The sequence below is a fragment of the Plasmodium brasilianum genome, chromosome 10 (genome assembly GCF_023973825.1).
Source record: "Plasmodium brasilianum strain Bolivian I chromosome 10, whole genome shotgun sequence".
Classification (NCBI taxonomy): Eukaryota; Apicomplexa; class Aconoidasida; order Haemosporida; family Plasmodiidae; genus Plasmodium; species Plasmodium brasilianum.
In genome coordinates this window covers 203101-216716 of record NC_090123.1, presented here as the reverse complement: position 1 = coordinate 216716, position 13616 = coordinate 203101, and the positions used below count along the sequence as shown (strand labels likewise).

Below are 13616 nucleotides of genomic sequence, written 5' to 3'. Positions count from 1 at the left end.
AATGATAAAATCATTAAATAAACAAATACAGAACTTTGGAGTTAATTTTATTTAAAGATATATTTTTGTGATGGCATACGAATTCTACTTTTATTAATTATAATGGCACTTTTAAATTTCACTATTTTTTATATGTGTACAAAATAACATGCAGAGTCCATATTATTGAGATATTAAAACTCGGCTCCTTTTATTCTTTTTATTTTCCTATTATTCGTATATTTTTGGCCGTAATATGTCGGAAAATTTTACAAAATTGTGTGTTTTCATATGAGTATTTACGCTTTTTTTTTTTTTTAACGAATGTGATATTCGTATATATATACGTACGAATAAACGTACAAACGTACAAACGTACAAAACGTACAAACGTACAAAACGTACAAACGTACAAAACGTGCAAACGTACAAAACGTACAAACGTACAAACGTACAAAACGTACAAACGTACAAATATATGTACATATGAATTTTTGTGAATACATAAAAATTAAATTCCACTTCTCCAAATATTTGCTATGCGTACTGTTTTTTATGTATATGTAAGGCTTAAAATAATCCTTTTTAACGTCCCTTTTTTAAGTTATTATACTATATGATGCTTTGTTCTGATTATTTATAAGTATAATTTAATTTATGTATTTATCATTGGGTTTTTGCCATTTGGAAATATCCATTTGTTACTTTCCATTTTATTAACCCACATTTTTCGGTTTTATCTCATTTTGAGACTTATCACATTTTCGTTAATAATACCTCTTAAATAAAGACTCGTGTCTCATCAAAAAACAAAAAAATACAACAACAAAAAAAAGGTTACATAATGCTGTACAAACATATTTGTCACTGATAAAGTCAAAAATTAAATAAATATGGAATTACGGAATGATGATGCAAGGAGTGATTTGACAGGAGATGATAAAAAGAACGGGGTAGAAAGATTGTTAAGCAAGCAAGTAACACGAACCATATGCTCTAATAAAACTGGTGAGAGTAAAACAAAGAGCCCATATAATGGTGATAATGATAATAAATATAGTAATAGTAATAGGAATGGTAATAGTAATGGTAAGACTAATGGTAATAGGGGTAAATATGATAGTGGTAAGGAAAAAGAGAAGAACGAAAAAAAGGAAATGAATAATCGAAAGGGTAATGAAAAGTTAAATGGCGTGAATCCCATCGAAAAAGAAAATAAATCTTACCATAAAAATAAGACGAATGAAAAAATGGTTACAAATAAAGGAATAGATGATAAAGATAATAGTATAAATTATAAAAGATTAAGAAAAAAGTTGAATAATTTAAATTATAAAGAATCTTTATGTGTTTCTTGTATCCCATTAGTTCAAATAATTTTTGATGATCTAATTCAGGCAATTCAAAATTTTCAGAAACTGTCAGATAAGTATGAACAGTTACAGAAGAAGTATAAAGAATTAGTAAATGAGAAGAAAGATATAAAGTTAGAATTGGACACAAAGGAGAGGAGAAATAAAATAGAGAATGGTTTATTTTTGAGCGAAGAATATGACAAGTATGATACGACACAAGACAAGGAAAGTAGGACAGATGGTGAAAGAAGTGATAAATCAGATGACAGAACGAATGACAAGCGTAGTGGAAAGGATAATGAATCGAATAAAGGCACTACCAGAAAAGAATATGAAGATGAAATAGCAGAACTTCGAAAAAAAGTCGAAGAAGAAAGCAAATTAAAAGAGTCTTACATGACAGAAAACAAAAAATTAAAATTTAATTTGGTCATATTACAAAATGAGAAAAAAGAAAATTTAGATGAGCTCACCGATGATTTATGTGATGATAACCTGTCTTGTTTTAAGAACAGAACAAAATCATTTGATGATTTTGAATTAGATAATAAAAAAAGAAAGAAAGAAAAAGAGAAATATAAAAGGGAAAATTCCATAATAAATGATCATACTTTATCGTTAGGAAAGGAATTGTCTTATTACAAAAATTTATGTAAGGAATTCAAAATGGAGATAGAAAAAATGAAAAATGATTCCTCTTACCATATGAACATCAAAATGGATGATAATGAGTTGGATAGTTCTAACGATTATGATAAGGAGAACCAAGTTTCCAGGGAAAAAAGGAGCAAACATCCCCACCCTACTAGCCAACATGCAGTTGAGGAAAAAAATTTAGAAATAAAATATTTAAAAAAACGATTAAACGAATACGAAATAGAAATTAGAAAACTCAATGAATTAAGAATGATAAATGGAATAAAAGAACAAAAGACATTTATAGACAGGGGATCAGTATATGATGAAAGCACTGTAAACGAAAATTATCCTAATGATCTTAAAAGCTGTAATTTTGAAGTGGCAGATGATAACGTAAGTGCTGATGCAAGGACGAAAAATGAAGATTCAGTTAATGATATAAACAATTTAAATAAAATTATAAAAACAAGAAATAACGAAATTTACCATTTAAAAAATAGAGTGCTTCTATTAGAAACAGAGTTGCAAGTTAAAAATGACTCAGAAAATAAGTACAAGGAAAAGTTGAACACAATGAATGGCGGGGAAAGGAGCAAAAAAAGGAATAAAAAGTTAATAAATTGTGACCTGAACAGGTCAGAAGATAGTACAGTTGATTATGGCGATGTAGGTGCAGACGATGTAAGTGAGTGTGATGCTGGTGTAAGCGACGCATGTGCAGATGATGCAGGTGCGTATGAACGTTCCACAAAATTAAGCACATTAAAAAAGGAAATGAAACTAAAAGAGGAGGAAATAGAAGAACTCGGATTACTATTGAATGATCTAAAAAAAGAATTAAAAGAAGAAAAGAAGAGAAGTGAGAAATATGAAAAACAGTATAATGAAGAGAAAAGTGAGACTGCTATACTAAAAGAGGAACTTAAAAATTTAGAAAAAGAGATAGAGATGAAAGAAAGCGAATTTAATTTAAATAAGAATACCATAAACAATTTAAAATTAGAATCAGATGAATTTAATAACACCATTTCTTGTTCAAATGAGACGAAAAAACAATTGACAGATTATATACATAATTTATTAAACAAGTTGAGTGAATCTAATGATAAAATTGATGAATTAAAAGATAATAATATATTACAGAAACAAAAAGTTGAAGTGTATAAAAAAGAAATAAAAAAATTAAAAGATGATTTAATAGATTCTAGTAATCAAATAGATGAATTTGCATCTTTGTTAGATAAAAAAGACGAGGTTATAGAAAATTTTAAATGTAAAATAGAAAATATAAATAAAGAATACGGAGAGTTAACCATAAAATATAATGAGATATTAAAAGAGAATAAGAATTTACAAATTATGAACACTTCTCATAATGCTAATAGCACTTTAATTATTCAACAATTACAACAAGAAATTCAAATATTAAATGTTACTAATAATCACTTAAAAAAAATAGAAGATGATTATAAAATAGTTTTACAGGAAAAGACGATAATTGAAGATGCAGCTATAAAAATACAAACAGAATTAAAAAAGTCAGTTGATAAAATTAAAAATCTAGAGACATACATTCAGACATTGTCTGTAGAAATAACTAACTTGAAAACACAAAGAGATGATTCACTAGATGCATTAACAAAAGTCGCTATTGATAAAACGCAATATGAAAATGAACTAATACAAAGTAAAAATATTGTTCTTGAATTAAAAAAACAATTAAATGAATATGAAAACAACGTCAAATTTGTTCAGAATAATATTAGTGAAATAAATAAAATGCATCTTAAAAAAGAAGAACTAGAAATTATTTTAAAAAATGAAATTAAATCTTTAAGAGAAAATTTAAATGAAAAGACAATTAAATTAGAACTTTTACAAGAAAAAGAAAATAAGTTTGAGCAAAATACTATGGCCTATAACGAATTTCAGTTAGAAGCTCAAAAGAAATATAATTCTTATGAAAAAATTATAGAAAATTTAAAAAAAGAAATTGACGAGTTGACCATAAATAATAATGATAACATAATAATTATAGAAAAATTAAAAAATGAGCTAAATGATCAAGAGAAGAAAAACAGCATGTACAATTTTACGAAAACATTTTTGCAAAACCAGGATGAACCAGTAAATGATATAAGAAGTAGGAATGACGACAGTTCTCTCAAGCGTGAAAGTAGCTCTGTCCCTTCTGATAAAAAAAGTCGCTATGGCATCAATGGAAGCGGGGTGGATCTCACCAACGGATACAATAACGAGAGAAGTGTTAGGGGCAATGATAGAGATAATAGTAGAGGAAATAATAGAGGAAGCAGTAGACACAATAGCAGAGACAGTAACAGACTTAGTGATTGCGTTAAAAATAGCTATAGAGAATGTAAGAACGATCGCGATTATACCTATGAAAGGGAAGAAAACAAAAAAACAAAGAGCAACGAATCTGATGAAGTATTTTTTAAAATGGATTCTGAAAACGCGTGTTCCAAGGAGGAAGACAGTATTTACGACTACAATGATGATTTTACCATTTTCATCAATTCGAATAGAAAAAGTTTTAGTAAAAAGTTAAATAATCAGACAAATGAAAGGCAAAGGACAAAGAGTAGGAGTGAAAGCAAAAATATAATAGATAATTTAAGTGATACAAGGAATGAAGAAACGTGTATACTGAAAAATAGCTTATGTGAACTAGAGAAAGAATACGGTTTAACCAGTAAAGAGAAAAATGATAAGAAAATAAATAGTAGTATGGAAGGGGAATACAATAAGGGAGAAGAATATAATAAAAAATATAAGCTTGTAGATGAGAATAAATCCCAAATGAATGAAAAATTGATAAATTATTCAGACAGCTCTTCTAGTGGTAAAAGTTTAAATACTGATTTCTTATCATTTAGCAAAAAACCTAAAAAGAAAAAAGTATCAAATGGTGATGCGGACAAAAATAAGAATCATTCCATTACGTCGTTAAAGGAATTAAGTATATCGTCTGTGAATAACTCGAATAATATGCACAGTTCGAATAATGCGAGCAGTGCGAACAATACAAATAATATTAGTGTAAATAATAATATTAATGATATTCGTAGTAAGAATAAGGAGGGGGGTAAAGATAAAGCACATGCCAACATTGATGATTATAGTTTTAGTGAAAACTCCTCGTCGTACTTAGGTAACCACGACATATCTTTGTTCAGTAGCTCGAAGATAAAAAAGATGTTCAACTTAAGCACGACGCATAACAACAACAGTAACAACGAAAGTAAAAATGATAGTAAAAACAATTACAGCAATAACAATTACAGAAATAAAAATAATAAAAACAATGATAGTAACAATGATAGTAATAATGATAGTAACAAAAGTAATAATCACAATAATAGTAGCAGTAAAAACAAAGAAGGCAGTAAAATAACGAAATATTTGAAATTAAAAAGTAGTAATAAAAATAATACGTACGATATATACGACAGTAGGGATAAGAAGTTTAAAACGAGGAGAAACGAATCTTATGATGACATAATATTTGACTTAAAAAGAAATACATCTTTTAGGGAATATGAAAATAAAGAACAAATAGGAAATGAAAAATGTATATTAAAAAGGAGTTATAAAAAAAAGTACTCAAAGAAATATGATATCGAATATTCTAACCCTACTGTTGATGGAAAATCATATTTTGAAAAAGAAAGAAAAAAAAAAATGAAAAACAAATTACCTAATGAGAAAAATGATGACAACAGATATTCTACATATAATGCCAAAAATGATGAAAGTGATAAAGATAAGAATTATATAGAAGACGAAGATTATAGAAGTGAAAAAAAGAAAAAGAACTTGTTAATATCAAGTTATGACATAAAACATTCTAAAAATAGCCTGGATTATTCTAGCAATAAGAGACAACTCAACAAGATTGACAAGCTGCAAACTTCCAGTGGTCATAATAAATTAAAAGAAGACGGAAATGTAAGTATTAGCGGAAATGGAAATATAAGCGGAAATAGAAATATAAGCGGAAATAGAAATATAAGCGGAAATAGAAATATAAGCGGAAATAGAAAATATAGAAATGATACTAACTACAATTCACTATCGAATATATCAAAAAGTAGAGGAGACAACAAAAATACATATGAAAGTAAACAAATATATGAAAGTCAAAGTACCAATAGCCGAAACACTAGTAATGATAATGTAAAAGACAAGAAGGGATATAATTTTATTTCTCAAACCAGTTATGAAGCTAATAGTAACACTAGTAGTGTGCTACTGGATTCTGTGAGTTCTGACTTTTCTCACAATGTTAGTGTGGACAGATATAATATATCTAGTAGAAAAAATATTAATGATGAATCGAGCCATTTAAATTACGACAGTAAAATGAAGTATAATAATAGTATTTTATATAGTTCTAATGACTCCCATATTGTGAGAAGAGAGCAGGATTTAATACTGCAAAATAGTTATAGTAGAAATTATAGAGACGAAAAGCACGGTAAAATTGATGGAAGCGATAATAGACACGACAGAATTGACAATAATAAGAAGGACATACATAGAAGAGAAGAGAAAAATTCTTATGATAATTTAAGTTCACCTTATGATGAAAAAAATAATAGTACTTTTGAAAATTTGAGTAACAGAAGAGAAGAAGTAAATACTGGAAATGATGTAAATAAGGAACAAGGGAAAAACAAATTAAAAATAAAACAAGAATTATACAATAAATACATGAATGTTTTGAAAAGTTTAAAGAGCGAAGAATTAGACGCTTCTGCAAATACAAGTAACAACAGAACAATTGACTTGACCAATGATTTTACGAAAACACAAGAAAATTCTACTTCCATTTTATCTTCATCCAAAACATTGCAGAAAGATAGTTTGCTTAGTAATCTATCAAAATTTAAATTAAACGAAGACCTTCATGAGTTTAGCTGTGACCCTCTGACAATTATTAAACCTATTGAAGAATCCAACAGGGAACCTTTTTAAAAAGCGAAGTAAATGTTGTAACGAGAAAATGTTCAAAAAAAAATTTTTTTTTTTATTTTATTTCATTTCATTTTATATTACTATATTTTACTTATTTATTTTATTTTATTTTATTTTTATTTTATTTTTTTTTTTGAGACCCTCTTAACCTTGTGCTAATGCGCCTGAAGAACGGAATGGTATAAATTCGGAGAGTTTGTGCAGTTATACAAGGAAATATATGTGTGTATAAGGATATATATACATATATATATAGGTGTATAGTAGTGCTGAAATTTCTCCATTTTAAATGATATTTTTAAAACCAAAACACCTTGTTTAGTTATCATTCTATCTTTTATGTGCTTCCAAAATAAGACGGTAATTTTTTAGGACGTACTATTTTTCGAATGCAAAATTGAGGAATATGCGCAAATTTATACATTCTGCACATATACTAGATGCACATGTGTATGTATATATATATATATACGGTTAAACTATTAGTATATTCCCTTTTCGCCTCTTTCCCTTAACGCAGCCAAATTATTGTTTTCGTTATCTCGTATAGCAATTAATAACTTCCTCCACAGGGGATTGTCTAATTTGCGTTTTTTTTTTTTTTTCGAATTCCTTATTTTTATTCATAATATATATTATTTATTTATATGAAAGATTCATTTATAAAGTTAATATGTCTTTTTTTTTTTTTAATATGATACTTTTTCTTGTAATAAAATTTGATATGCCATTTTATCTTAAAATAATTAAATGATAATGCTGACTCTCAAAGTTCTTGGAGTACAAAATGAAAAAAAAAAAAAAAAAAAAGCCACAAAATACACATAGTACTTCACACAGTTATGGTACAAAAACCACTGATTGTTGAACTTATGTTAAATTAGAGAAGGAAAAGGGCATGGTTTTAATAACAAACTTACTCCTTTTCAAATTTGCTTAAAGGTGCAGTGTTATTTGAAATCTCGGAATTTCGTTCACATTATTCATAATATTGTAAAAAAAAATATTTTTAAATGAATCATCTGTTGTAGTATTATTGTAAAAAAAAAAAAAAAAAGAAAAAGATAAGATGATATGGAAAATATAAAAGAAAAAATGGAATGGGAAAAAAACTACGTAAAAATACTTATGTTTACAACAATATGTTATTTTATTTTTTAATAAAGTTAATATATATACATATATTAAAGAGTAAAATAATTACTTTTACATAATACTGTAAATATCCTTATATAAACACATAATGGAATTTATAATTTAAGCATACATTTATTAAAGAAAAAACACGCGTTATATATATTTATACAAAAGCACATACGTTAATATGTATGTAGCGGTATGTACACGCATGTAGGCACATGTATGCTTATGCATTGAATGCGTGTATGTATGCATATCTATATAAGTATATACGCAAAATATACTAAAATGTTCTTATATATAAATACATATTAAAAAAATATATAAATAAAATAAATATGCGATACCATTAAAATAATAATTAGTATATATAAGGAATATTTATGAAAATTTTAAAAAAATAATTAAAAATAAAAAAAAAAAAAAAAAAATGAGGAGCACGATGGCAAGGAAATTGGGAACAGTTGCACATCAAAAAGGATAAAATAAAATATAAAAGGTAAATATATGTGAAAAAAAAATACTATAAATAGGTTTTTAAGGTAACTGCGTATAGATATATGTATATATATATATATATATAATATATATAGGTATATACATGTACATAGCATTATTAAATCACAAATCGTTTGAGAAATGTGCAGCTCAATCCATTTTCATAACATCCCTTTGACATAAGGGACATTGCCTTCTTTGTGATAACCATTTTTTGGCACATCTAGTATGAAAATTATGTAAGCACCTTAATTCAACAATATCATCCTTTTCAATAAAATCAGATAAACAAATAGAACATGACTCGTTTTTTAATTTTCTGTCGGCTGAATATTTGAAAGTAGGGATTTCTGAAAAAAAAAGTTTAGTCACTCCTTTTCTCATTTTCGGAATATTTTGATGATAAGGAAAGAAAAAACAGAACCAAACAATTGTAAAGAACACTCTAAATATACATGATAAAATAATAGTCCATGATATGAACCACAGGTAAAAGTTCTTCGTGTACTTTCTTGTGACTACCATCACAACGGTACCAGTTATAAACCATAAATAATTTAGTAAACTGAATTTCTTACTTAATTTCCAACCTTTGGAACTAGTCAATCTTCTTAACCTAAAAGGTTAATAAAAATATTGCGGATAAACGTTGGGAGGTGTCACAAAAAAGTATGTATGTATGTATGTATGTATGTATGTATGTATGTATGTATGTATGTATGTATGTATGTATGTATGTATGTATGTATGTATGTATGTATGTATGTATGTATGTATGTATGTATGTATGTATGTATGTATGTATGTATGTATGTATGTATGTATGTATGTATGTATGTATGTATGTATGTATATATGTATGTATGTATGTATATATGTATGTATGTATGTATATATATATGCATATGCAAAAATGACCATATACAAATGCATATATTCGTGAATACATCCGTAAACAGGTGTAAAAAGAAAGTCGTAGCGATTTAAAAAAAAAAAAAAAAAGTCCTATTAATGTATATAAATGTAACTATTCAGCACACGTGACTTCATGCGTTTATATCTCGCAGGTGTAATATACATATATTGTATACATATAAGTAAATATATGCTAATTTTATTTCTTACGCGTGAATATGCATCCTTTCATTTTCCAGTTTGTATTTTCTTAACAAGAAATATAAGAAAAATCGCACGGGGGCTTGTATTAATTGCAATATGCTGTTGATAACAATCCACCACCTTAATATGTCATTACATGAACAATCATTCCAGTATATAATTAAATATGTCAAGTAAGGAAATGATGTACTCATACTTATAATTGCTGATATAAGATTTATTCTCTCAATAAAATATAAAGAATCACTTGGTGCTGTTGCAATTATATCCATTATTGGGTCAGCATTATTCTGAATTTCTTGATCTGTTGCTGTCATGTAATTTTTCACATACTGATAGGGAGAAAAAACGGGGAAAAAAATAAATAAAATAAAATAAAATAATATGGAATATTTTAAAATAATAATAACAAAATGACATGCATTAAGTTCGTAAAATATATGGAAATTATTTATCAAGACAGGTATATCTCTTATGCGATCTCATCACACTTTTCCAATTTTCCGTAACAATCTCTCTCTATTTTTCATTACATTATTAAAGAAATTATACGGAAAATACAGGTACATAACAAAAGAACAAAATACGAGAGCGTACGCATTATATTCATATTAAAACAAATTCTATAATTTTTTCTTTTCCTATTTCTCATTTCTCAATTCTTATTTCTCATATCTCATTTCTTAATTCTCACGTTTTATCTCTTTTCTTTTTTTTTTTTTTTTTTTTTTTTTTTTTAACTTACATGAGATGTATTTATATAAATTCTCCTGAAATAAGCACGCACTGTATTTTCTTCTTCTGCCATATTTGTAGTATTATTTATTCAACTCAGTTAAAAGAAGAATATTCGTTCACATATATTATACCCTTTTGTCAATAAAAAATATATTCTGAAACGGAAAAAAAAATTGAAAAGTCATTGCTGTCTAAGTAAATATATTATTTATTGTATTAAATAAAAATATGTTGATAATGTAATATATATTCTAAAATTAATATTTTTTAAAAGGAAAAAAAAAAAAAAAAAAGGAAAAGGAAAAGGTAAAATGGAAAAAATATTGCTAAGGGGAAATGAAATTCAGTTCCTTACATGAAACGATGTATGGGTAAAAATTAAATGCCTTAAAAAAAAAATGTATATATGTTATAATTATATTATATATGTATTTATATACTTTATACATATATGTATATATATGTAGTATAGATATTTATTATATAAATAATTAACTATATATTTTTATTTATTTATATAAGTACAAATGTATATTTAATATATAATCGCTTTACTCAATTTGCACGCGTAAAATAAAAAAAATACTTAAAAAAAAAATATATATATATATTCATGTTCAATACATTTAATCGTATTCAATCATAATTAAATAAAATTTTATGAAAAAATGTATTACAAATATAATATATACAAAACTTACTCAAAATTGAAGTTAATATTATGGGGGAGTACATATTCATGAAAAAATTATGCGGCGAATGTTCTAATAAAAATAAATATATTTACTTTTATAACAGTTCTATCTTAATGTAAATATAATTAAAAATTTATTGATGATGATGTAATTATTATGGTAACGTGTTTTGTTTTTATCCTTTTTTACTTTTACCCCTACGTTTACTTTTTCTTTTTCTTTTTTTTTTTTTTATCTTTTTTCCCCGCGAACTTTTAAAAACTAATAAAATCAGTTCAATAAAATATGAGAAAAAATTCGAATAAGTGAAATGTTTGAATTAGTACGAAAAATATTAAAAAAAAAAAATAAGAAGAATGAGGAGCAATGTTTTTTTTTTTTTTTTTTTTGTTGCGAAAATTAACTAATTTTTTTATAGAAGTGTTCAAGAAGAAAAAGGAAAAAGGGTATAAATAATAAAATATAATTTGAATTGCAAATATTTTTAAAAGCATAAATTGGAATGAAAGAAAAGATTAACATATAATGTAGTTAAGATATGATAATAGAAAGTATATATGTAAACATACAATGTAGGAAATGCTGAATTATAATAAATACACGAAAGAAATGAGAATCTTTGCAATTTTCATTTTTTTTTTTTTTTTATATTGATGCTGCATTTGACACAGAATTATTATTTTTTAATAATTTAATAAAGATGGAACAATGAATGCTTTCCTATGTATTATTTGTAATGAATACCCTTTACGAAATTGTAATACAATTAATGTATTTATATAGTAAAATAAACATTGAAAAAGAGTACCTTTTTATTTTTAATTTTTTAATTTTTCCATTTTCGAGGTTTTTAGGGGGACAAAATGTAGGAGGGAAAAAAAAAATATGGTAAATTAGAAACATAATATACATGTTATACCACGCAGTTTCACCTTTTTAATACTACTAAATTGTGTAAGTATATATGCACACGTATGTACATTTATATAAATATGTATGTATATTTATATATTGCAATTCACAAATATTATAACTTTTCTAAGGGCTTATAAAAAAGAGAATTATTCAAGTATAATATCATTTGAACATTGTAAAATAAGAAAAGACAAAATATTTCTTGAAAAAAAGAAGTATATAATTTTTTGAATATTATTCTGGAATTTTTTTTCATTCCTGTATGTGGTAAATAATTATAAGGCATTACATTTATGCAATTTCTTTGTATTGTAAAAGAATATAAGCGTTATTTATAATTTATCGTAATATTTAAACTCTTTGAGATAAATTATGTATTCGGCTGGAAGGGAAAAACAAAAAAAAAGAAAAAAAAAATCACATGGTAAAACTTAATAGTTCTTTCATTGAAACATAAAATTTTTATTACATGTGTATGTAGACTACAACGTAGAATTAAATATACTATATAAGTTGATCAGACGGATTTATATATTATTATAACTTATATAGGCTTTTTTTTGCAAATTTCTTTTTTCTATATAAAAATTATAAATTTTTATACAAACAAGATATATAATGAATCTTGTTTTTATTGAGAATAACTGTATCAGTATTCTTTTTCCATTTTTGACATTTTAACGCGCTGCCAGCAATTATATTATAATTATAGATTATACAACTATATAAATCATATTTATCGAAAATTTTTTAATCTTTTTAATTTTAAGGAAATTCCTTTGGTAATAATTTAAAAATTGTGAAAAATTGAGGAGAAAATATATGCTTAATGTCTTAAAAAATGTGAACAAATCATACAATAAAAAGCAAAACCTGAAAAGAAGGGTGCAATAAAAGTTCGCCACTAAAATGTGTTATATTTTAAGAAAGTAGCACAAATATTATATGTCATTATATACATTATGTTTATAGCAGCATATTATTTGCAATATTTTATTTTTTTTATAACTATACATTTTAAAAAATATATGAATAAGTTGTGTTTGAATTATTAAAAATTTTCTTCCATTATAAAAGTGTTATAGCATAATTTTCAAATTTATTGTAACTTTATGGTATCCTTTTATCTTTCTAAAATTATATATATAATACTTTTGAGAACCAGGAAAAATTACTCTTACTGAGGACGTTTAATACATCTCTCACTAGACGTAGTAACATACTTATTTTTCAAGTACGTAAATAAGTAGATTGTTATATTATTATAATTATAATTATAATTATAATTATAAAGGGGAATAATACAAATTATGATATGATACATTTCGGTTATTTCTTTTGTAAAAAAAAACAGATCAACAATTTTTTTAAAAAGTTTTAAACACTCCCATAAATTTGTGCATACTGCTAGAAATATCAATAACACATGTTATTATAAATATGGTTATTAAAAGTAAAAATAAAATAATAAAATGATATAATAAAATAAATTAAATTAATAAAATAAAATAAAATAACAACTAACATACAGTAGCAATAC

The 13616-nt window shown here is 25.2% G+C and overlaps 2 protein-coding genes across 2 annotated transcripts; one reads left to right on the top strand and one right to left on the bottom strand.

Annotated features, from left to right (window-relative positions):
* Positions 1-872: 872 nt before the first annotated feature.
* On the top strand, positions 873-6971 carry MKS88_003102 (uncharacterized protein; the record flags this gene model as incomplete). The annotated part of the gene is made up of 1 exon (XM_067216164.1): positions 873-6971. The coding sequence occupies one exon, from the start codon at positions 873-875 to the stop codon at positions 6969-6971; it is 6099 nt and encodes a 2032-aa protein (XP_067072839.1).
* A 1788-nt stretch (positions 6972-8759) lies between these two features.
* On the bottom strand, positions 8760-10536 carry MKS88_003101 (uncharacterized protein; the record flags this gene model as incomplete). The annotated part of the gene is made up of 4 exons (XM_067216163.1): positions 8760-8935; positions 9146-9225; positions 9735-10060; positions 10474-10536. The coding sequence occupies 4 exons, from the start codon at positions 10534-10536 to the stop codon at positions 8760-8762; spliced, it is 645 nt and encodes a 214-aa protein (XP_067072838.1).
* Positions 10537-13616: the final 3080 nt, after the last annotated feature.